This window comes from Lithobates pipiens, unplaced genomic scaffold (genome assembly GCF_037356315.1).
Source record: "Lithobates pipiens isolate NorthernLeopardFrog02 unplaced genomic scaffold, aLitPip1_a1.2 Scaffold_16, whole genome shotgun sequence".
Classification (NCBI taxonomy): domain Eukaryota; kingdom Metazoa; phylum Chordata; class Amphibia; order Anura; family Ranidae; genus Lithobates; species Lithobates pipiens.
In genome coordinates, this window is record NW_027507748.1 from 293066553 (window position 1) to 293090224 (window position 23672).

At 45.5% G+C, this 23672-nt stretch overlaps 1 protein-coding gene across 1 annotated transcript in view; it reads left to right on the forward strand.

The window, feature by feature from the left end:
* Positions 1-7474: 7474 nt before the first annotated feature.
* LOC143984348 (uncharacterized) overlaps positions 7475-23672 on the forward strand; it is a 106053-nt gene continuing 89855 nt past the window's right edge. Inside the window, exon 1 of the mRNA XM_077484583.1 lies at positions 7475-7684. Coding sequence (XP_077340709.1) covers positions 7637-7684 — 48 coding nt within the window. The 5' untranslated portion in view covers positions 7475-7636. The remainder of the gene's footprint in view (positions 7685-23672) is intronic.

Here is a 23672-nt window from a genome sequence, read left to right on the forward strand (position 1 = left end):
AAGGTCTGTGCAACGCGTTCCCAGAGACTGGGAGGTTACAAACTGGTCCTGGACAACGTGTTGCTGAGGCTTCGGTCAGTCACAGAAGGAGCAGTGGAGAAGGTGGCCGTCTGATGCGTTCAGACAATTTTTTTAGTCCCCAGCCCCAAGGTATGATCGGTTCCAGCAACCATCGCCAGCTTCTGATTTACATGGTGCAGCAATACCTAAGGGCAAGGTCAGACTTGGACACCTTTCCCACCAAAAATCCTCTGGCTTACTGGGTCTTGAGGATGGATCACTGGCCAGAGCTGACACAGTATGCAATTGAGCTACTGGCCTGTCCTGCATCCAGCGTTCTTTCGGAACGCACCTTCAGTGCTGCTGGAGGCTTTGTAACCGATCACAGGGTGCGCCTGTCCACCGACTCGGTTGATCGACTGACATTCATAAAGATGAATCAGTCTTGGATCACCACCAGCTACCAAGCTCCTGAAGCTGATGTAAGAATTGTTTTTTTTTTTTTTTAAATGTCACATCCCTTCACGACTGCCTATGCTGATGCTGAGTGACTGTCCTGTTATGTTGACTGACTATCCTCTTCCTCAATGATCCTGCTAATGGCTTGGAAGAACATTTTTGGTTCTGGGTGATGCCACCAGTGGCTAAGGCCCAATTTTTGAGCCCCTGTTTAACAGGGGCATGTAATTACAATTTTTGATGCAATGCTTTGTAGCAGGGCTCATTCCTGCGCCCACCGAGAGTAACTGTGAGGACTTAGTGTTGTGGCACCAGCAACACCACCACAACCACCAAAGGCCAAATTTTTCTGCCACTGTTCAACAATGGCATGTAATTACAATTCTTGATATAATCGTTCACAGCAGGGTGCTCTAGTGCCCACCAAGAGTCACTTTGTGGGTTTACAGTGTTGTGGCAACACCAACACCTTAGGCCCACATTTCTGCAGAGCATATAGGGCAGGCCCCTACTTTCAAACATCCAACTTACAAAGTTCTCCTACTTGCAAACGGAAGGAGACAACAGGAAGGGAGATGAAAAAAGACAGACGGCAAAAAAAAAATAAAAAATATACAGGGGTGATAACCCTTCCCCATGTTTTCCAAAAAGCTTAAAAATAGATTTTTTTGACTGGAGCTACACTTTAAAAATGTACCAGTTCAAAATTACAAACAGATTCTACTTGACACAACAAACCTACACAGTCCCTGTCTTGTTTGCACCGCATGTATACTGCTGTTCTGAGTATATAGTGCCTGGGGGCCCCACTCCTTTACTTTTTTTTTTTAAATTTGGGAACAGGGTTCCTCTTAATATCTGTACAAGACCCAAAGGGGCTGGTAATGGGGGGGGGGGGGGGCTACCCATGCCATTTTTCTTATTTTGTGCAGGGACTGTTCTAAACACGAGAAACATGTGCCACTTCACAGGAATACTATAGACACCCCCAGGCACGATATTTAAAGTAATATTTCACTTTTTTTTTTCACTTTAATCGTCATTAAAATCGGTGCTCCTGAAAAAAATGGGGCAGGAGCCGGGTCCCCAAACCCTTTTTAGGACAATATCTTGCATATTAGCCTTTAAAATTAGCACTTTTGATTTTGAACATTCGAGTCCCATGGACTTTAATGGGGGTTCTAAAGTTTGTACGAATTTTAGGTCCCTTAAAAGGTTCTGGTGCAAACCGAATCGGGGGGTGTTCGGCTCATCCCTAGTGATGAGGAATGATGCTGTGTATAATTGGTAGCTGGGCTGCACAGTGTCATTGGGTGCTAGGACACGTGTCTGGGCTGTACAACTTCATTGGTTGTTATGGTGCAGGTACTCACCTGCACCATGACAACCACTGATGCTGCAGCCAACAGTGTCCTATTCAAACAGGTAAGAATAGTTCTATATCCAGGCATGCTGCCAATGAAAGAAAGTGAGTCGATTTGGTGTGGAGGGGGTAGGGGGGTCACTCCATCCTCCTAAGGCTGCCCTTTTGTATACAAAGCAACGTTTCTTAGCGGCAGTGAGGATGGAAAATGGAGTGCCCCTCCCAAACCGCATTGCTTCAGAATATTTTGTCTAATGCTATAATACTATCGGAAAGTAATTTTAATAAAGGCTTGGTAATAACTTTTTCAAATGGTAAAAATTCTATTGTGTATGCTGTGGACTGATTAATGATTTATCAAGGTGCTCATGCGTTACTAACTTTTCCAAGTACAAATAATCCATCCATTTCTGGTAATTCACGAACCATTTTGGCAGCTTGTTCTTATCTTAATGAAAAGTAATGGCATTTTATGCATCTTCTACATGTCATTAACTTTTATGCCTGCATTTATATGTATGTGTTTTGTTGTATAAAATGTATTAGGAATGTAAGGCTACATACTGACTTGCATAGTATTAGTTGGATAAGTGCTTTTTCCAGTGCATACGTGGTTAATGAAGAAAGCACTCACAAAATCTTTATGCATTTTGGCCTACAATTTGGCTATCGTTGTGAATCACTGATTACACAGCAAAGCTCAGGGGGAAAATAAAATAGTCTCTGGACGTCTTTACAGTCATTACATTTTTTTTTTTTTTTGGTACACCCAATCGCTATAATGTGCTTGTGCTGAAACGTGTTAGCAGTTACTTTAACCTGGTTATGCTGAAATAAAGATCACAGCTGGAATTTCCAGAAGTGCCAATTATTTTTTTGTTTTAACAATCGCTACATAATACAACAAAGTGGAATGTAACTTAAAGTATAAAAACTCAGTAAAATCTCATTTAACCCTAACGTAATATAATTTAATGTAATTTTAGCTATTAGGCCCATTTCACACTGCTTTGCAATTCCCCCAAAGCAGAGTGCAGTGTAGCTGTGCTATTTGTGCGGATTACCTGTGCTTTTTCATAGACTTCTGTTATACTGGATGGCTTTGGTGGTTATTCTGAAAGCACACCAAACTAATAGAAGTCTATGGGAAAGTGTGAGTTAACTGCATGAAAACCACTGGTGCTGTGGCCAAACCGCAGCAGATCAGTGTGAAACCAGCCTAAATCTAAAAACCTTTGTTAAAATAAAATATAGTGATCCTTTCATGAATATCCTCGTTCAGGCACTTCCTATTCTAGGATGACAACGCACTGTCCCTCAATTCTGCACCTGCATTGTCACATGGGCTCCTGATACAGACAAGTGGCCTTTTCAACACACATTATTCATGCATAGTCCATTTTATTAAAAACAAAAGAGCAATTGCTTATGATGCACAGTGAACTAAATGTCATTCATTTAGATATACATCTGTCTTATTGATTTTGTAACATCATGATTCACATGTGGCCTAATCTTGAACCATTATCAAGGCTTTTTTTTATTTTTCCACACATTTAAATCTGCAATATTTTTTCTTTACCAGAAATTACTGTAAATCTCTCAAAGTATATATTTGCTGAAATCGGAGACCCTGGAGAATAAAATGATGGTACTTCCAATATTTTATCTTGCATGATATTTGTGCTACCAAATGCATATTCCAGGAAAAAATACCCTAAAATGAATTTTAGTGCAAATAAGCACTTTACTCCCATTTTTTTGGTGAAATATAAAAATCGGGGTTGCATTGTGTATTCAGAACTGTTTCTGTATAATATATAATTTGAGGGAATAAATTGATGTTATTTAGAACTGTTTCAGTTGCCTATAGCAATCAACGAAAGCTAGGTTCTGATTGTTATGGGCAATGGGAACAGTTTTTTGTTTTAAATATTTTTAGTAAGTCCCCCTCAATGGTTTTTTTTTTTTCAATGGGCAGCAAACTATTCTATAGCTTATGTTTGCTTTGTTGAATTATTACTTTCTCTTGAGTGTGAGTACAGTGACCAAACTGACTAGGGAAACTTGTCTTGCGCGTTGGGAGTCATATGTTGAGCCTACAAAGGAGCTGTGGAAAATTAGAAAAGTGTGCAGTTCCCCAACTGCACTGGAGCTCTGGACAGCAGACTTGCTAGGGAAAAGATGCCATCTCAGTCTTAAACTATTTCAACTACAAGAAATACTTCTCTGTTGTCCTCCCTGCTTTGGTGGATGCAAAACTTTTATATTGCCATCTATGTTGGAGCCTATAGCAGTTCTGGGGATTCCTGTATATTCAAGGAATCCCCAAAGGCTTTGAGGGACCATGGCATATACCTCCAAGGAGGCCTCTTCCTGGTATGTTGCATCCAAGTTTGTGATATGTGGTTGTGGCAGATAAGGCATTTGGACTGGTAGAGAACCTAATGTACCAAAAAAGTGGGCATGACAAAGGATACATAATCTATAACTACCCTCTCAGATGTGCCTATCGGATAGTGTCCACAGTTGGAGTGTACAAAGCTAAATGGCATTTTCTTCTGTCTGAAATTCAGCTGAACATGGAGAACACAATTTAAATGGTTCTAGCTTCTGTATTCTCCACAATTTTGGGATGGAAACTAGAGAGAGCATCAGATCCTGAGATGTGCGGTTTATGGACTTTCAGCCTCCCTCAGGAATATACTGATCATTAGAAATGCTTTTGTGCATTCTTCATGTGTCCAGGGGGGATGAGCTTCTTGGTAGAATGACTATACCTAGATTACTTTTGTGTCTCACTAAACCTGTCATTTAAAACCTTAAAGTGGCTTTTAAAGGCTCAGGATTTTTTACCTTTGTGCATTCTATGCATATGGAGGTGATGTGTAAAAGGAAGGCGTTCAGCAAAATCTGCTCAACGCTCCACCAGAAACACATGCTTGATTTTGGCATAGTTTGCCACTAACCGCTTCTTGACACAAAAAGACTAAACACACCTATTAGGACCCAGAAAAGGCTGAAGTGTTCCTAGATCAGTGATGGCAAACCTTGGCACCCCAGATGTTTTGGAACTACATTTCCCATGATGGTCATCTACACTGCAGAGTACATGGGAAATGTAGTTCCAAAACATCTGGGGTGCCAAGGTTCGCCATCACTGTCCTAGATCATATGTAGAATCAAATCCTCCTCCTTCTCGTCTCAACTGCAGCTCACTCCTTGTCAAAGCAACAAGCAACATATGAGTCCATCCTCACCATCTCAGTGCAACGGACCTCACCAGTCTGCTCCTACCATCCTTTCCGCCTTGCTGAATAAGTATACTTATTCTATCCTAATATTTTGTCGCTTCCTGAAATTGCATCCTATATAATTGCCAATTAGTGGTGTCACAGCCATTAAGCCATCTTGAGGCATATGCAATATAGGTCCACCCTTGTTCTTTTCATAAGGTTATGCATTGCACTGCAAGTGGGCCTCATTTGCTGGTACATTGGAGAGTTTTGAAGTCATATTTTTAAGGTTCTTATTCTACAACTGTGCAGGATACCTATATGTGGTTTCTGAATTATGTTTTGTTCTCGTGCCTCTCCTCCAGATGCTTGATATTTGCTTCGTGGCACACCTCCCAGAGTACCTTGCACATCTAAAAAAAAAAAAAAATCACTTTACTGATCCTGCCTATACTACCTCACCCGTCCCCATATTGGGGCATACATCCCTTTATGGGTCACCACTGTGCCTAAGCGGTGCAGCACTAGGGCTGCTAGGTTGAATCGCAACCACTGCACTACCTGCAAGGAATTTGCATGTTCTCCCTGTGCTTGCGTGGCTTTCCTCTGGGTACATTTTTTATTTTTTTTCCCTCCCCTGCTGTTGGCTGCCAGTTGAATGATGCCCAAGGGGTTTTTTATGAAAGGCAAATCCACATTGCACTACAAGTGCACTTGAAAGTGCAGTCACTATAGATCTAAAATCAGGGGAAGTTCTGCTGATTTTATCATCCAATCATGTGCAAGCTAAAATGCAGTTTTTTTTAATTTTCCTTGCATGTTCCCCTCAGATCTACAGCGACTGCACTTCTAAGTGCACTTGTATTGCAAAGTGGATTTGCCTTTAGTAAATAACCCCACAGTGTCATTCAACTCACTTCCTCTTTTCTCAGGACATCGTTACAAACAGTAGTTACAAGACACTTGTCCATCTAGTTCAATCAAAAAGAAAAATATATTGAAAACTCCCATATACATAATCCTATTGATTTTTGTGCGCTGCTGAGCACCAAGAGCAGTTTGTCTACCATTTAGTTAATGCTATACCCCCGGTTGATCCAGAGAGAGGCAAAATGAAGCCCCAATAAAGGACAATCCAATTCGCTTCAGTGGAGAAAAATTCCTTACTGATCTCCCAGGAATCAATAGATATTCCCTGAATCCGCTTACCCCTGCTGTTACTACTTCAAAATATTAATATCCAGTTATATTATGGGTGTTTAGGAATGCATCCAGGCTTTGTTTAAATGTATGTGGAGGTTAGAATAACTCTCTACACCAAATTTATTATATGGATCACGTATTTATTTGTACATGTTGATTATATCCGCCTTAAAGTGGTTGTAAACCCTCATGGTTTTTCACCTTAATGCATTCTATACATTAAGGTGAAAAACCTTTCTTAGTGCTGCAGCCCCCTAGCCCCCCCATTTTACTTACGTGGACACTGTCATCCTCCGTCCGTGAACGATAGCTTGATAGCAGTGCAGCCATTGGCTTACGCTGCTGTCAATCAAATCCAATGAAGCAGCGCTAGGGGGCGAGGCTGAGTCATGCATTCTGTGTGAATGGAGACAGATGCGGGACTTGGGAGTGCACCTGCATGGATTTCCACCAAGGAGAACACTTCTCTAACGTGGACACGCAATGTGGGGAGGAGCCACCAGTGCCACCATAGGATCCCAGAAGAGGTGGTTGGGGGCCACTCTGTGCAAAACTAACTGCACAGTTGTGGTGTGTGACATGTTTGTTAATTTTAAAAAAGACAAGGGTTTACATGCCTTTTAATCTCCTCTTCTCAAGAGTGAGTCAATTCAGTTCCTCTAATCCAGGGATCTGCAATTAGCGGACCTCCAGCTGTTGCAAAACTACAAGTCCCATCATGCCTCTGCCTCTGGGTGTCATGGTTGTGGCTGTCAGAGTCTTGCTATGCATCATGGGACTTGTAGTTCTGCAACAGCTGGAGGTCCACTAATTGCATATCCCTGCTCTAATCTTTCCTCATAGCTGAGCTCCTCTATGCCTCTTATCCTCCAGTTCCCTGATATCCTTTTTGAGAACTGGTGCCCAAAACTGAACTGCATATTCTAGATGAGGTCTTACTAATGATTTGTACAGGGGCAAAATGATAGCTCTCTCTCGAGTCCATGGGGGTTATTTACGAAAGGCAAATCCACTTTGCACTACAAGTGCAATCGCTGTAAATTGGAGGGGAAGCTCTGCTGATTTTATTATCTAATCATGTGTAAGCTAAAATTAGTTTTTTTATTTTCCTTGCATGTCCCCCTCAGATCTACAGAGACTGCAATTTCAAGTACACTTTGCACTTGTAGTGCATAAACCCCCATATCTCTTTTAATACAAGAAAGGACTTTGTTCGCTTTAGAAACCACAGCTTGGCATTGCATGTTATTATTGAGCTTATGTTCAACCAAAACCTCCAGATCCTTCTTTGCCATTGACTCCCCCAGCTGTTCTCCTTCTAGCATGTACAGACACCTGGGGGGTGCATCTTCACACAGCCTGGACTCAAATACGAATGCTGCGGAGGAAAGATTTAGAATTTTTTTATGAGGATGAAATACAGGTAGGTTAATAAAGTTCAAATGAAGATAATAAGCTAGCAAGGTGAAAATATAATATATTCTGGCAAATAATGTCAACTTCTAGTTTTTAAAAAAAAAAAAAAAGCATATTTGGTATTTATTATCTTTATGAAAAAAGCACATCTGCCCCTTCAGAAAATAGTCTTAGTCATTTAGATCTCTGTGTGTCTTTTTTTTTTTTTTTTTTTTTTTTTTTAAAGTTGTTGGTACATTTAACAATGTTTGACAAGATATTGCACAATGCAAGCACAAATGACAGCTTTAGAGGAGATAAGTTCACACAAGGTTTAATTACATTACCTGCTGCCCAGGCTGTGTTTTCCATATCCTTTTATTGAATGTTTCAGTGCGACTTAAATATATAGACAAGGTTATAACTGATTATATCAAAGGCTTTCTTCCCCAAATATCATTCACCGCCACACCACAGGAAGTATGGACGGTTTAAAGGTACGAGGTTCAGATGTCATACTTGTTTTCACTAACCACACTACATAACAATTTGGATGAGAAGACTTTTCTCTGTTTACTTGTATGGTTCAGTTTAATTTTTAGGCCTTTTTAGGCTTCAGCTTGCTGCATAACTGCAGCGTACACAGAATGCTTTTGCAAAGCATTTGGCAAGCCTTGAGCAGCTTTGTTGAAATTTTTTTTAAAGCACCATTTGGCTCCATATTGCGAAGATTAAACAGATATCATAATGCGAGTACTGTCTATCACTTTTAACAAGCTGCTAACAGGGTTCAGCATTCCTAGTGGTGAGTGACTTTAAAGTCTGTAAACTGGTGTAACTGCAATACAATACACCCCCCTCTATATATATATATATATATATATATATAAAAATAATTATACAATACACCCCCCTCCATATATATGTATATCATACAATACACCCCATATATATATATATATATATATATATATATATATATATATATATATATATATATATATAAAATCACAATTGCAGAGGTAAGGTGCACTGAACGATCCTTGAAGTGCATGCAATCTAGTCCTTCCCACGGACAGATATGTAGAAACAACGACGCGGATTGCTGCACAAAATTATTTCATTTCCAAAAAGGATTACATCAGATGGAAATATCAAAAAAAGTACCAGGTACAACTGGCAGTTGACGTTTCGGGCTATGAAGCTAGCGCCCTTTCTCACAATCTCATGTCTGCAACTGGTAACACACTTCACATAGCATTTATCATAATCACAGACTCCTTAATCACAATAATAGATTCAGCTGGAATCAGTTAACCAATTGCTTACTGGGCACTTAAACCCCCCTCCTGCCCAGACCAATTTTCAGCTTTCAGCGCTGATGCACTTTGAATGACAATTGCGCGGTCATACAACACTGTACCCAATTGAAATTATCATTTTTTTTTTCCCACAAATAGAGCTTTCTTTTGGTGGTATTTAATTACAGCTGAGAGTTTTATTATTTGCTAATAGTGATGGCCGAACGGTTCGCCCGGCGGTCGTTTCGCGGCGAATTTCCGACTTTCGCCGTCCGCGGGTTCGAACGCCTTTTTCCGTCGTTCGCCCCGGCGGACTTACGTGTTTAATGTATACAAGAACTTTAACCTTTCGTGACACGTTTATCATGTGTTACAGGACAACCAATTGAGACATGACAGCTCATGGACACTTGGACATTCCCCCTAACCTATAAATACACCCGATCCGGTGGCCATTTTACATTCTTTCTTCTGTCACTGTAGGGAAAGGATCCTGTGTGGAGTAGGGACAGAGAAAACGCTAGCTATTTGGTACACAAAAGTTCTTTTCAGGACTGGTATAGGTGTTAGGTCAGCAGCCTGAGTTTCTTTTGTCAGTTTAGATAAAGGGACAGAGCGCTGTATGCTGCTATTTTAGGGACAGCTCAGCCAGATTAGTCTTTCTTCATCATCATCATCATCATCATCATTAGCTGTTACTATCAGGTCCACAAAAGAGCTGTTCCAGCTAATCGTTCCAGCCTACTCTTTTTTGCCAATTTGTATAGGGACAGGCAGGAAGCAGTGTGTCAGGCAGTGAGGATAATTTTAAAGACTTGCTGTTACTATTAGTTCCACAAAGGTTCTTTTCAGGACTGGTATCAGTGGTACGGTAATAGGCTTGTACACGTATAATATTCTTTCTTCCAAATATAGAAAGAATATTATACTTGACTGCTGCCCTTCTGCTGCAGTCTGCTAATCATTCACAACTCACTTGTTCCACAAAGCTCTTTATCAGGACTGGTAACTTGGTCTGTCTAGGGTGCTACGGTACATAGGCTTGGGTGCGGTACAGTCTGCTGTTCTGTAAGGACCGCTATCGGTCCACAATACATAGGGTTGCCGTGCACTACTGCTGACCGCTGCCCTATACTGCAGCAGTCCTTCATTGGTATAGGGACTGACGTACAGTCTGCTAATCACTAACACACAACCTGCTTGGTCCACAAAAGTTCTTATAAGGACTGGTAACTTGGTATAGGGTGCTACGGTACATAGGCCTGAGTGCGTTACAGTCTGCTGTTCTGTAAGGACCGCTATCGGTCCACAATACATAGGGTTGCCGTGCACTACTGCTGACCGCTGCCCTATACTGCAGCAGTCCTTCAGCGGTATAGGGACTGACGCACAGTCTGCTAAACACTAACACACAACCTGCTTGGTCCACAAAAGTTTTTATAAGGACTGGTAACTTGGTATAGGGTGCTACGGTACATAGGCCTGAGTGCAGTACAGTCTGCTGTTCTGTAAGGACCGCTATCGGTCCACAATACATAGGGTTGCCGTGCACTACTGCTGACCGCTGCCCTATACTGCAGCAGTCCTTCATTGGTATAGGGACTGACGTACAGTCTGCTAATCACTAACACACAACCTGCTTGGTCCACAAAAGTTCTTATAAGGACTGGTAACTTGGTATAGGGTGCTACGGTACATAGGCCTGAGTGCGTTACAGTCTGCTGTTCTGTAAGGACCGCTATCGGTCCACAATACATAGGGTTGACGTGCACCACTGCTGACCGCTGCCCTATACTGCAGCAGTCCTTCAGCGGTATAGGGACTGACGTACAGTCTGCTAAACACTAATACACAACCTGCTTGGTCCACAAAAGTTCTTATAAGGACTGGTAACTTGGTATAGGGTGCTACGGTACATAGGCTTGAGTGCGGTACAGTCTGCTGTTCTGTAAGGACCGCTATCGGTCCACAATAGATAGGGTTGACGTGCACCACTGCTGACCGCTGCCCTATACTGCAGCAGTCCTTCAGCGGTATAGGGACTGACGCACAGTCTGCTAAACACTAACACACAACCTGCTTGGTCCACAAAAGTTTTTATAAGGACTGGTAACTTGGTATAGGGTGCTACGGTACATAGGCCTGAGTGCGTTACAGTCTGCTGTTCTGTAAGGACCGCTATCGGTCCACAATACATAGGGTTGCCGTGCACTACTGCTGACCGCTGCCCTATACTGCAGCAGTCCTTCATTGGTATAGGGACTGACGTACAGTCTGCTAATCACTAACACACAACCTGCTTGGTCCACAAAAGTTCTTATAAGGACTGGTAACTTGGTATAGGGTGCTACGGTACATAGGCCTGAGTGCGTTACAGTCTGCTGTTCTGTAAGGACCGCTATCGGTCCACAATACATAGGGTTGACGTGCACCACTGCTGACCGCTGCCCTATACTGCAGCAGTCCTTCAGCGGTATAGGGACTGACGTACAGTCTGCTAAACACTAATACACAACCTGCTTGGTCCACAAAAGTTCTTATAAGGACTGGTAACTTGGTATAGGGTGCTACGGTACATAGGCTTGAGTGCGGTACAGTCTGCTGTTCTGTAAGGACCGCTATCGGTCCACAATAGATAGGGTTGACGTGCACCACTGCTGACCGCTGCCCTATACTGCAGCAGTCCTTCAGCGGTATAGGGACTGACGCACAGTCTGCTAAACACTAACACACAACCTGCTTGGTCCACAAAAGTTTTTATAAGGACTGGTAACTTGGTATAGGGTGCTACGGTACATAGGCCTGAGTGCGTTACAGTCTGCTGTTCTGTAAGGACCGCTATCGGTCCACAATACATAGGGTTGCCGTGCACTACTGCTGACCGCTGCCCTATACTGCAGCAGTCCTTCATTGGTATAGGGACTGACGTACAGTCTGCTAATCACTAACACACAACCTGCTTGGTCCACAAAAGTTCTTATAAGGACTGGTAACTTGGTATAGGGTGCTACGGTACATAGGCCTGAGTGCGTTACAGTCTGCTGTTCTGTAAGGACCGCTATCGGTCCACAATACATAGGGTTGACGTGCACCACTGCTGACCGCTGCCCTATACTGCAGCAGTCCTTCAGCGGTATAGGGACTGACGTACAGTCTGCTAAACACTAATACACAACCTGCTTGGTCCACAAAAGTTCTTATAAGGACTGGTAACTTGGTATAGGGTGCTACGGTACATAGGCTTGAGTGCGGTACAGTCTGCTGTTCTGTAAGGACCGCTATCGGTCCACAATACATAGGGTTGCCGTGCACTACTGCTGACCGCTGCCCTATACTGCAGCAGTCCTTCATTGGTATAGGGACTGACGTACAGTCTGCTAATCACTAACACACAACCTGCTTGTTCCACAAAAGTTCTTATAAGGACTGGTAACTTGGTATAGGGTGCTACGGTACATAGGCTTGAGTGCGGTACAGTCTGCTGTTCTGTAAGGACCGCTATCGGTCCACAATAGATAGGGTTGACGTGCACCACTGCTGACCGCTGCCCTATACTGCAGCAGTCCTTCAGCGGTATAGGGACTGACGTACAGTCTGCTAAACACTAATACACAACCTGCTTGGTCCACAAAAGTTCTTATAAGGACTGGTAACTTGGTATAGGGTGCTACGGTACATAGGCTTGAGTGCGGTACAGTCTGCTGTTCTGTAAGGACCGCTATCGGTCCACAATAGATAGGGTTGACGTGCACCACTGCTGACCGCTGCCCTATACTGCAGCAGTCCTTCAGCGGTATAGGGACTGACGTACAGTCTGCTAAACACTAATACACAACCTGCTTGGTCCACAAAAGTTCTTATAAGGACTGGTAACTTGGTATAGGGTGCTACGGTACATAGGCTTGAGTGCGGTACAGTCTGCTGTTCTGTAAGGACCGCTATAGGTCCACAATAGATAGGGTTGACGTGCACCACTGCTGACCGCTCACCTATACTGCAGCAGTCCTTCAGCGGTATAGGGACTAAGAGTTTTGTCACAGGGTCATTTAAAAAATGACATGCAGAGGAAGAGGCAGGCCCTTCCGCAGGGGTGGTAGGGGTAGGGCAGGAGCAACAGGCTTGAGCCAAAGTGGGAAGTTGCAGAAGGTGCGTTCAATTACTTTAAAGGATGCACCAGACTTGGTTGAGTGGCTCGCTCAGCCTTACTCTTCTGCACCCTCCTCATCCTCTCGATCTGCACCCTCTTCTTCACTCTCTGCTATGTGCACCCCCAAAGACACTACCACCAACAACACGACCACCACCACCACCACCACATACCTTCCGCTTGAGTCACTGGAATTATTTTCCGATCCATATCAAGAGGACATTTCTGATGCGCAGCCACTCTTGGTATTGGATCAGGAAGAGGAGGTAGCAACAAGCGCTACTCAGCAGTCTGACGCCAGTACCCAGATCAGCCCAAGGAGGAGGTTGGTCCCCGGTGTTGCTGCCTACTCTACTTATAGCGGTGGGGAAGGTGACGTTGATGATGACGTGTCTAGTGATGTCACGTGGGTGCCCACAAGAGAGGAAGAGGAGGGGAGTTCAGAGGGAGATATGGACCAGCAGATAGGGAGGAGAAGCAGCAATGACTTACATTGCACAGCAGGGACAAAGCAGACTGCAAATGTATCAGGAGCGAGTCATCGACCATGTACGGTCACATCTGGCGCTCCCAGGACACCGGCACATGGCTCCGCAGTGTGGGCTTTTTTTAACGTGTCCGCTGCTGACAATAGCGTTGCCATCTGCAATCTTTGCAGTCAACGCGTTAGTCGCGGTAAGCCCAATACTCACCTAGGGACGACCGCCTTAAGAAGGCACATGAGCAGCCATCACCGAGCCCAGTGGGAGCAACGGAACACACAAAGCCACACTGCAGGCTCTCACCGTCCAGCCTCGTCTTCTACTTCTCCTTCTCCTCTCTCCTCACAATTGTCCTCCACTCCACCTTCCATCACGCCAAGCTCACATTTTTCTGCAAAAAGGCAGGCTTCCGTGGGCCTAATGTTTGAGCGTAAAAAAATGATGACGCCGGATAACCCTCTTGCCCAACGGTTGGCGGCTGGCTTGTCAGAACTCATAGCCCGCCAACTACTGCCATATAAACTGGTGGACTCGGAGGCCTTTCGCAAATTTGTGGCCATTGGAACACCACAATGGAAGGTCCCAGGAAGGAAGTATTTCTCAGAGAAGGGCATCCCAGAGCTATATGGCCATGTTCAGCGGCAAGTGAATGTATCTCTGGCACACAGTGTCGGTGCCAAGATACATCTGACCACAGACACGTGGTCTAGCAAACACGGGCAGGGAAGGTATATCAGTTTTACTGCCCACTGGGTGAACCTTCTGACGGCCGTCAAGCATGTAACCCGTGGCACCCGTGTAGATTTGGTTTTACCGCCACGGATTGCATGCAGGCCTGACTCTTCTTCTCCTCCTCCTACTCCATCCTCCTCCCTCTCCTCCTCAGCTGCCTCCTCCTTTTCCGCTGCTAGCGTCTCTTCCACTGCACCGCCCAAGCTCCCCAGAACCTATTCCACATGCCAGGTGAGACGTTGCCATGCCGTGCTGCGTCTGTTGTGCCTGGAAGCAAAGAGCCACACTGGCCCGGCACTCCTTTCAGCTTTGCGTTCACAGGCAGATGAGTGGCTAACACCGCTCAATTTGACAGTTGGTAAAGTGGTGTGTGACAACGGTGCCAATCTGCTTAGCGCATTGAAACAGGGCAAAATCACGCACGTGCCGTGCATGGCACACGTCTTAAACTTGGTCGTGCAGCGATTCCTTGTCAAATACCCTGGGGTCCAGGACATCTTGCGGCAGGCAAGGAAAATCTCGGCCCATTTCAGAAGATCTTACACGGCCATGGCTCGCCTTGCTGACATTCAGCGGCGACACCATCTGCCGGTCAGACGTCTTATTTGCGATTGCCCGACGCGATGGAACTCAACCTTCTATATGCTTGATAGGCTGCTCCAGCAGAAACGTGCAGTTAACGTCTACCTGTATGAACTCTGCGAAAGAAACGGTTCTGGGGAGCTGGGTTTTTTTTCACCGCGCCAGTGGCTGCTCATGCGCGACACATGCAGACTTCTGCGGCCATTTGAGGAGATCACCAAACTGGTCAGTCGCAGCCATGGCGCCATCAGTGACATGGTACCTTATGCCTTCTTTCTGGAGCGTGCATTGCGTCGTGTCATTGATCAGGCTGTGGAGGAGCAGGAGCGGGAAGATGAGGAAGTCGCAATGCTGGATGAATTCCCAGGGGGGGCTACTCTATCTGAGACAAGTCAACAACAGGAGTCTGATGAGGAGTCAGAGGAGGATGGTGCCGGGGCGGATGAGCAGGAGCAAGAAGAGCATGCTTTAAACCTTTCTGGGATCCCTGTTGTGCGAGGATGGGGAGAGGAGAATGAAGAGGACGACATTATCCTGGATGATGAGCAGGAGCCAGGCCACCACACCGCTTCCACTTTAGTGCAAATGGGGGCCTTCATGCTCCAGTGTTTTAATAGGGACCCCCGTATAAAAAGCATGAGGGTCAAGGACCAGTACTGGGTGGCAACGTACTTAGACCCCCGGTACAAACACAAAATGGCGGAAATGTTACCGCCGTCGCAGAGGGCTGTCAGAATGCAGCACTTCCAGGCCTTGCTTCGAGAAATGCTGCATTCTGCTTTTGCGTGCGCTGGCAGAGGAGCAATTCCCACTCCCAGAGAAGGATTTGCGGGTACCAATCCAACAGCGCCTGCAAGAAGAGGCCGGTTTGAAGATGTGTTGGTGACTTCGGATATGAGGTCATTCTTTCAGCCGACCCATCGACAGGTGTCATCCGGATCCAGCATCAGGGAACGCCTAGACCGTCAGGTGTCCGACTACATTGGGTTAACGGCCGATGTGGACGCTCTGAGGAGTGATGAACCCCTAGACTACTGGGTGGGCAGGCTTGACCTCTGGCCAGAGCTTGCCCAATTTGCAATCGAACTGTTGGCTTGCCCCTCATCCAGTGTCCTGTCCGAAAGGACGTTCAGCGCAGCAGGGGGGATTGTGACCGATAAGCGTACTCGCCTAGCTCACCACAGTGTTAACTACCTCACATTTCTAAAAATGAATGAGGCATGGATCTCGGAGGAATTCAACACATGTGATCAGTAGACCATGTATATGTCTATAAACAATTTTTGGAATCAAGCACACAGACCTTCTTAATTCATTTGGCTCACTTCCCTGACCCAAAAAAGCACACCGTACTATATGCCCCTACCCTCCTCTTTGAAGAGGTTGAGCGGTGTCATATTTCTACTGGGGCTGCTTATTATGAGGGGTTCCCACCATCCCTGTGCTGTGCTGACTTCCTCCTGGGTGTTCTTATTATGAGGGGCTCCCACCATCCCTGTGCTGTGCTGACTTCCTCCTGGGGGTTCTTATTATGAGGGGATCACACCATCCCTGTGCTGTGCTGACTTCCTCCTGGGGCTGCTTACGGTGCTGCTGTCAGCGCTGTATGTCACGGAGCTGCTGTCAGCGCTGTATGTCACGGAGCTGCTGTCAGCGCTGTATGTCACGGAGCTGCTGTCAGCGCTGTATGTCACGGAGCTGCTGTCAGCGCTGTATGTCACGGAGCTGCTGTCAGCGCTGTATGTCACGGAGCTGCTGTCAGCGCTGTATGTCACGGAGCTGCTGTCAGCGCTGTATGTCACGGAGCTGCTGTCAGCGCTGTATGTCACGGAGCTGCTGTCAGCGCTGTATGTCACGGAGCTGCTGTCAGCGCTGTATGTCACGGAGCTGCTGTCAGCGCTGTATGTCACGGAGCTGCTGTCAGCGCTGTATGTCACGGAGCTGCTGTCAGCGCTGTATGTCACGGTGCTGCTGTCAGCGCTGTATGTCACGGAGCTGCTGTCAGCGCTGTATGTCACGGAGCTGCTGTCAGCGCTGTATGTCACGGTGCTGCTGTCAGCGCTGTATGTCACGGAGCTGCTGTCAGCGCTGTATGTCACGGAGCTGCTGTCAGCGCTGTATGTCACGGAGCTGCTGTCAGCGCTGTATGTCACGGAGCTGCTGTCAGCGCTGTATGTCACGGAGCTGCTGTCAGCGCTGTATGTCACGGAGCTGCTGTCAGCGCTGTATGTCACGGAGCTGCTGTCAGCGCTGTATGTCACGGTGCTGCTGTCAGCGCTGTATGTCACGGAGCTGCTGTCAGCGCTGTATGTCACGGAGCTGCTGTCAGTGCTGTATGTCACGGAGCTGCTGTCAGCGCTGTATGTCACGGAGCTGCTGTCAGCGCTGTATGTCACGGAGCTGCTGTCAGCGCTGTATGTCACGGTGCTGCTGTCAGCGCTGTATGTCACGGAGCTGCTGTCAGCGCTGTATGTCACGGAGCTGCTGTCAGCGCTGTATGTCACGGAGCTGCTGTCAGCGCTGTATGTCACGGAGCTGCTGTCAGCGCTGTATGTCACGGTGCTGCTGTCAGCGCTGTATGTCACGGAGCTGCTGTCAGCGCTGTATGTCACGGAGCTGCTGTCAGTGCTGTATGTCACGGAGCTGCTGTCAGCGCTGTATGTCACGGAGCTGCTGTCAGCGCTGTATGTCACGGAGCTGCTGTCAGCGCTGTATGTCACGGTGCTGCTGTCAGCGCTGTATGTCACGGAGCTGCTGTCAGCGCTGTATGTCACGGAGCTGCTGTCAGCGCTGTATGTCACGGAGCTGCTGTCAGCGCTGTATGTCACGGAGCTGCTGTCAGCGCTGTATGTCACGGAGCTGCTGTCAGCGCTGTATGTCACGGTGCTGATGTCAGTGCTCTGTATTACGGTGCTGCTGTCAGTGCTCTGTATCTCCTGCACCCTCTTGTTTGCCTACCCTGGTCCCTGACCTTCCCTCTCCTCCATTGCCTTCATTAGCTCCATAGTCCTGAATTGTCAGAACAATTTCCCAAATAAAAAAAAAATGCTTGTAGTTATCGATCCCAAATTCACCTCATACATGTATTATGCTATTGTCCAGGTGGTGGGACTACGTGCTACCCCCTAATAATTACCCCGTGGCCGCAAATTCGACCTAAAGGTTTGCGAAATTCGCCTCCCATTGAAGTCAATGGAGCCCGCGGCGAACGGTCGTTTTCGCGAACGTTTGTGTCCGTTCGCGTTTCGCGTTCGCGAAACGTCCCGTCGGAAGTTCGTCCATCACTATTTGCTAAACAAACAAAAAAAGATGCAAAATAAAAAAAATAAATAAATCATGTTTAATAGTTTGTTATAAAATTTTACAAACAGGTAATTTTTCTCCTTCATTGAAATGCGCTGATGAGGCGGCACTGATAGGCACAGTTAAGGCGACACTAATAGGCACAGATAAGGTGGCACCGATGGGCACAGATAAGGCAGTACTGATGGGCACAGATAAGGCGGCACTGATGGGCAAAGATGGGCACAGATAAGATGCAACTAATAGGTGGCACGGATGGGTGGCACTAAGGGGCACTGATAGGTACCACTGATAGATGGGACTGATGGCCACTGATAGGTGGCACTGCTGGGCGGCACTGATGGGCACGGATATGTGGCACTGAGGTGCAGCACTGTTGTTGAGGCAGATTGTGGGCACTGATAGGTGGCACTGTGGGCACTGCTGGGTGGCACTTTTATTAATAACTGGCTGGTACTGGCAGGGGGCCGGTGGGCACTGATAAGCTGGCCGTGATCGGGACTGATGTCCCGATCACGGCCACCGGTGATCAGCTTTTTTTTTTTCTCTCCTCATCGCGAGGAGGAAAAATAGCCGATTACCGGCTCTGTTTTTTTTTTCACATGATCAGCTGTCATTGGCTGACAGCTGATCACGTGGTAAGGGGTCGGGATCGACCCCTTGCTCGGATCCGTGATCAGGCGAGTCTCATAGACTTGCCGATCACAGAGCGCGCCGCACGCGCCCCTCAGGGGGCACGCAGGCCGCTCGTGCACGGGACGACGTCAATAGACGTCGTCCCATCAAAGCAGGTCCGCGCTGTAGCCGTCATTCGGCTATAGCGCGGATCTCTAGTGGTTAAACCACATTTAACTCTATATTACTTAATCCTACTATCAATCACTTTCAAGTAGTATCGGAGTGATTTTGTAGGTCATGGGTACATCTGATTTCACACTAGATAAAAAAGAATACATTATTGATCGATCGAATGCTCAATCACAATCATAAGTCAGCAAAATAAGAAATCAATTAACCACCATAGATATCGGCACCATCTTAACATATACTAACTATTCATTTTGATATGCACTCATTAACCAGTTCCCGACCAGCGCATGCTGATGTACATCGGCAGAATGGCATACAGGTACGTCCAATCTTTAATGCCGCCCGTGCTCGCGTGCTGGTCGGGACCCCCGTGAGTCCAGTCGCGGGTTCTGCTGACTCGATCGCCGTGGGCATACCCGCGATCGTCTCATGGGGCGGCTGAACGGAGAGATGCCGTTGTAAACAGCGTCTCCCCATTCTGCCTAGCAACAAGTGACGCTGATCTCTGCTCCATGATTGAAGTAGAGATCAGTGTTCACTAAATGAAAGCCCAGCCCCCAACAGTTAGTAACACACCCCTAGGAACACTTAACCCCTACACTGCCACACACTGGTTAACCCCTTCACTGCCAGTGTCATTTACTAGTAAAAAAAAATATTTTTTATAAAAATGCCATAAAAATATCCCCTATTTTGTAAACGCTATAACGTTTGCGCAAACCAATCAATAATCGCTTATTGCGTTTTTTTCCCCCTAAAAATATGTAGGAGAATACGTATTGGCCTAAACTGAGGGAAAAAAAAGTTTTTTTTATATATTTTTGGGGGATATTTATTATAACAAAAAGTAAAAAATGTGTTTTTTTTCAAAATTGTCACTCTATTTTTGTTTATAGCGCAAAAAATAAAAACCACAGAGGTGATAAAATACCACCAAAAGAAAGCTCTATTTGTGGGAAAAAAAGGATGTCAATTTTGTTCGGGAGCCACGTTGCAGGGCCACGCAATTGTTAGTTAAAGCGACGCAGTGCCGAATCGCAAAAAGTGGTCTGGTCTTAAGCCAGCAAAATGGTCCGGGGCTGAAGTGGTTAAAGAAACAGGTACAGGTCAAGATACATTATTAATCAATCGAATGCTCCATCACAATCATAATTCAGTAAAATAAGCAATCAATTAATCACCATAGATATCAGCACCATCTTAACATATGCTAACTATTCATGTTGACACGCACTCATTAAAGAGGAAGTAAACCCTGATGAGTTTACTTCCTCTTTCATTCCCTGCAAAGGTAAAGCATAATGGACTACTATGCATCGCATAGTAGTCCATTATGTGTCACTTACCTGACACAGGAGCCAGCGATGTCACCGTTGTCCCCTGTAGTCCGGCACATCCATCTTCTCATTCGGCAAAGCCGCGATGACGTCACTCCCGCGCATGGGAGCCGCCACGCGCGGCATATTCGCCATTGACGGTGCCGCGTTCAGTGCGCCTGCGCGCCGCTGTCTACGGCGCATGAGCCGTAGACAGCGATGCCTGTCTTTCGGCAAATATCTCCTAAACCGTGTAGGTTTAGGAGATATTTCTTGGACTTAGGTCAAAGTGTGTTGTAAGGGTTTACAACCACTTTAAAGAAACAGGTACAGGTCAAAATCAGTGTTTAACCCTTTTGACTGAAGCGTGTCCAATCGATCGATCCAATAAACTTCTCGTTTTTTTATAATCAATTCCCTGTCTCCTCCTCGCCTATTTACAGATACTCCATCAATAACCATATATCTTAATTGAGATACAGTGTGTTTTTTCTCCAAAAATGCCTCGATAATGGTAATTTCTCTAATTTATCATGAATAGAGTACTTGTGTCTTGCAATCCTGTCTTTTACTTTTTGAGTTGTTTCCCCCACATAAATCAATCCACATGGACATTATATAACGTAGGATGACTGGCAGGTAAAATGGTCTTTAATATTGATGTTGTATCCTTTATGTGGATGGCAAAAACTGTTTCCCTTAATCATACTCGTACACTGAGTACAAGAAAAAAGTAAAATCAGATCAATATAGGACTTCTGCTCTCCGTGTAACATTTTTAGGTCCTCCTAATTTTGGATCTTTCCTTTGTCTTTCTTGTACTCAGTGTACGAGTATGATTAAGGGAAAACGTTTTTGCCATCCACATAAGGCCCTTTTCACACGGGACAGATCAGTAATGATCCGCCCCGTGATGATCTGCTTGCTCAGCGGGGATCGCTCCGTTGTCCCCGCTGAGCCGGCGGCGGACAGGGATGTCCCAGCACACTGTGCAGGGACCGCCCTGTCAGCTCTCTGCTCTCCTCTATGGGGATTGGATGAGCACGGACTGTCTGTCCATGTTCATCCGATCCGCTCTGCAGACGGATAGAAAAATAGGATTTTCCTCCATCTGCAGAATCGGACAATTGCAGAGGCGGACAATAGCAGGTGTCTGCGGATGTTCATCCGCAGACACGCGCTATCCCATAGGGATGCATGTATGTCCGTATTTCATCCGCAAACGAATGGATGAAATACGGACATACAGTCCGCATGTGTGAAAGGGGCCTAAAGGATACAACATCAATATTAAAGACCATTTTACCTGTCAGTCATCCTATGTTATATATATATATATCATTAAATGTCCATGTGGATTGATTTATGTGGGGGAAACAACTCAAAAAGTAAAAGACAGGATTGCAAGACACAAGTACTCCATTCGTGATAAATTAGAGAAATTACCATTATCGAGGCATTTTTTGGGGAAAAAACACACTGTATCTCAATTAAGATATATGGTTATTGATGGAGTATCCGTAAATAGGCGAGGAGGAGACAGGGAATTGATTTAAAAAAAAACGAGAAGTTTATTGGATCGATCGATTAGATACGCTTCAACCAAAAGGGTTAAACACTGATTTTGACCTGTACCTGTTTCTTTAATGAGTGCGTGTCAAAATGCATAGTTAGCATATGTTAAGATGGTGCTGATATCTATGGTGGTTAATTGATTGCTTATTTTACTGATTTATGATTGTGATCGAGCATTCGATCAATTTAATAATGTATTCTTTTTTTATCTAGTGTGAAATCAGATGTACCCATGACCTACAAAATCGCTCCGATACCACTTGAAAGTGATTGATAGTAGGATTAAGAAATATAGAGTTAAATGTGGTTTGAATGATTCCAGCTGAATCTATTATTGTGATTAAGCAGTCTGTGATTCTGAAAAATGCTATGTGAAGTGTGTTACCAGTTTCAGACATGAGATTGTGAGAAAGGGCACTAGCTCCATAGCCTGAAACGTCGACTGCAGGTTTCCGTTACATCAGAGGGGGACGGGGTCACCCATACGTAATTAGGGAAGCCAGGCCTCCCCCTTGCGTCACAGGGGGCGGGGTGACTGGTGGCCCCGCCCTCCTCATATAAGAAACGTCAGGCCGCCAGGATCCCGCAGTGTCTCCGACAGTGGAGACAGAGGAAGGATGGATGGACTGCGCTGCACTGGACTGGAGGGAGAGATCACCCATCGCTGTATCAGATCAGCCACCGCTGGACCCCCGGAGAGATGATCATCCGTCGCTGGATAGCAAGAGTGGATTACCACCGCTGGAATCTTTTTTTTTTTTTTTTTTTTTTTTTTTTTTTTTAAATAAAGGACTTTTTCAAAAGTGTGTTTGTCTTATTTAACTATTTTTTTACACTTTCTTTGTGAAATGGTAGGGGTACTTTTGTACCCCCTTACCCTTTCAAACGGGGGGGGGGGGGCGGGATCTGGGGGTCCCCTTGTTAGATTCTGATAAGCCCCCGCCCGCAAACCCCCACAACCACTGGCCAGGGTTGGGGGGATGAGGCCCTTGGCATGTGGCCTGGTACGGTTCAGGAGAGGGGGGGCACTCTCTCGTCCCCCCCCTCTTTTCCTGTGGCCTGCCAGGTTGCGTGCTCGGATAAAGGGATTTGTAGAGGGAACCCCACGTCTATTTGATACAGGGTTCCCCTTAATATCCATACCAGACCTGAAGGGCCTGGTAATTGAATTTGGGGGAACCCCACGCTTTGTTTTATTTTTATTTTTTTATCAATGAGTGTTCTCTGTATTACGGGAGCCGACAATTCATTATAGCCGTGAGTGATTTTAAATTACTTTTTTTCCTGCAGAAATTACACTTTATGCAGAGACAGTTCTAAGCACGGGGAAACATGTGCCCCTTTACAGGCATACTATAGACACCCCCCAGGTATGAAATTTAAAGCAATATTACACTTTTATTGTTTCACTTTAATCATTATTAAAATCACTGCTCCTGAAAAAACTGCCATTTTTAAAACTTTTTTTTTTTGCATTGATGCATGTCCCCTGGGGCAGGACCTGGGTCCCCAAGCACTTTTTAGGACAATAACTTGTATATTAGCCTTTAAAATTATCACTTTAGATTTGAACGTTCGAGTCCCATAGACTTTAATAGGGTTCTAAAGTTCACACGAAGTTTAGGTCTGCTCACAGGTTCTGGTGCGAACGGAACCGGGGGGTGTTTGGCTCATCCTTAGATGGGACACCCTTAGGCTGACTAGATTCCTATAATTGATTTGCATTTTGAAAAAGGATGACTCTAGGTGCAAAGGAGTTACATTTTGG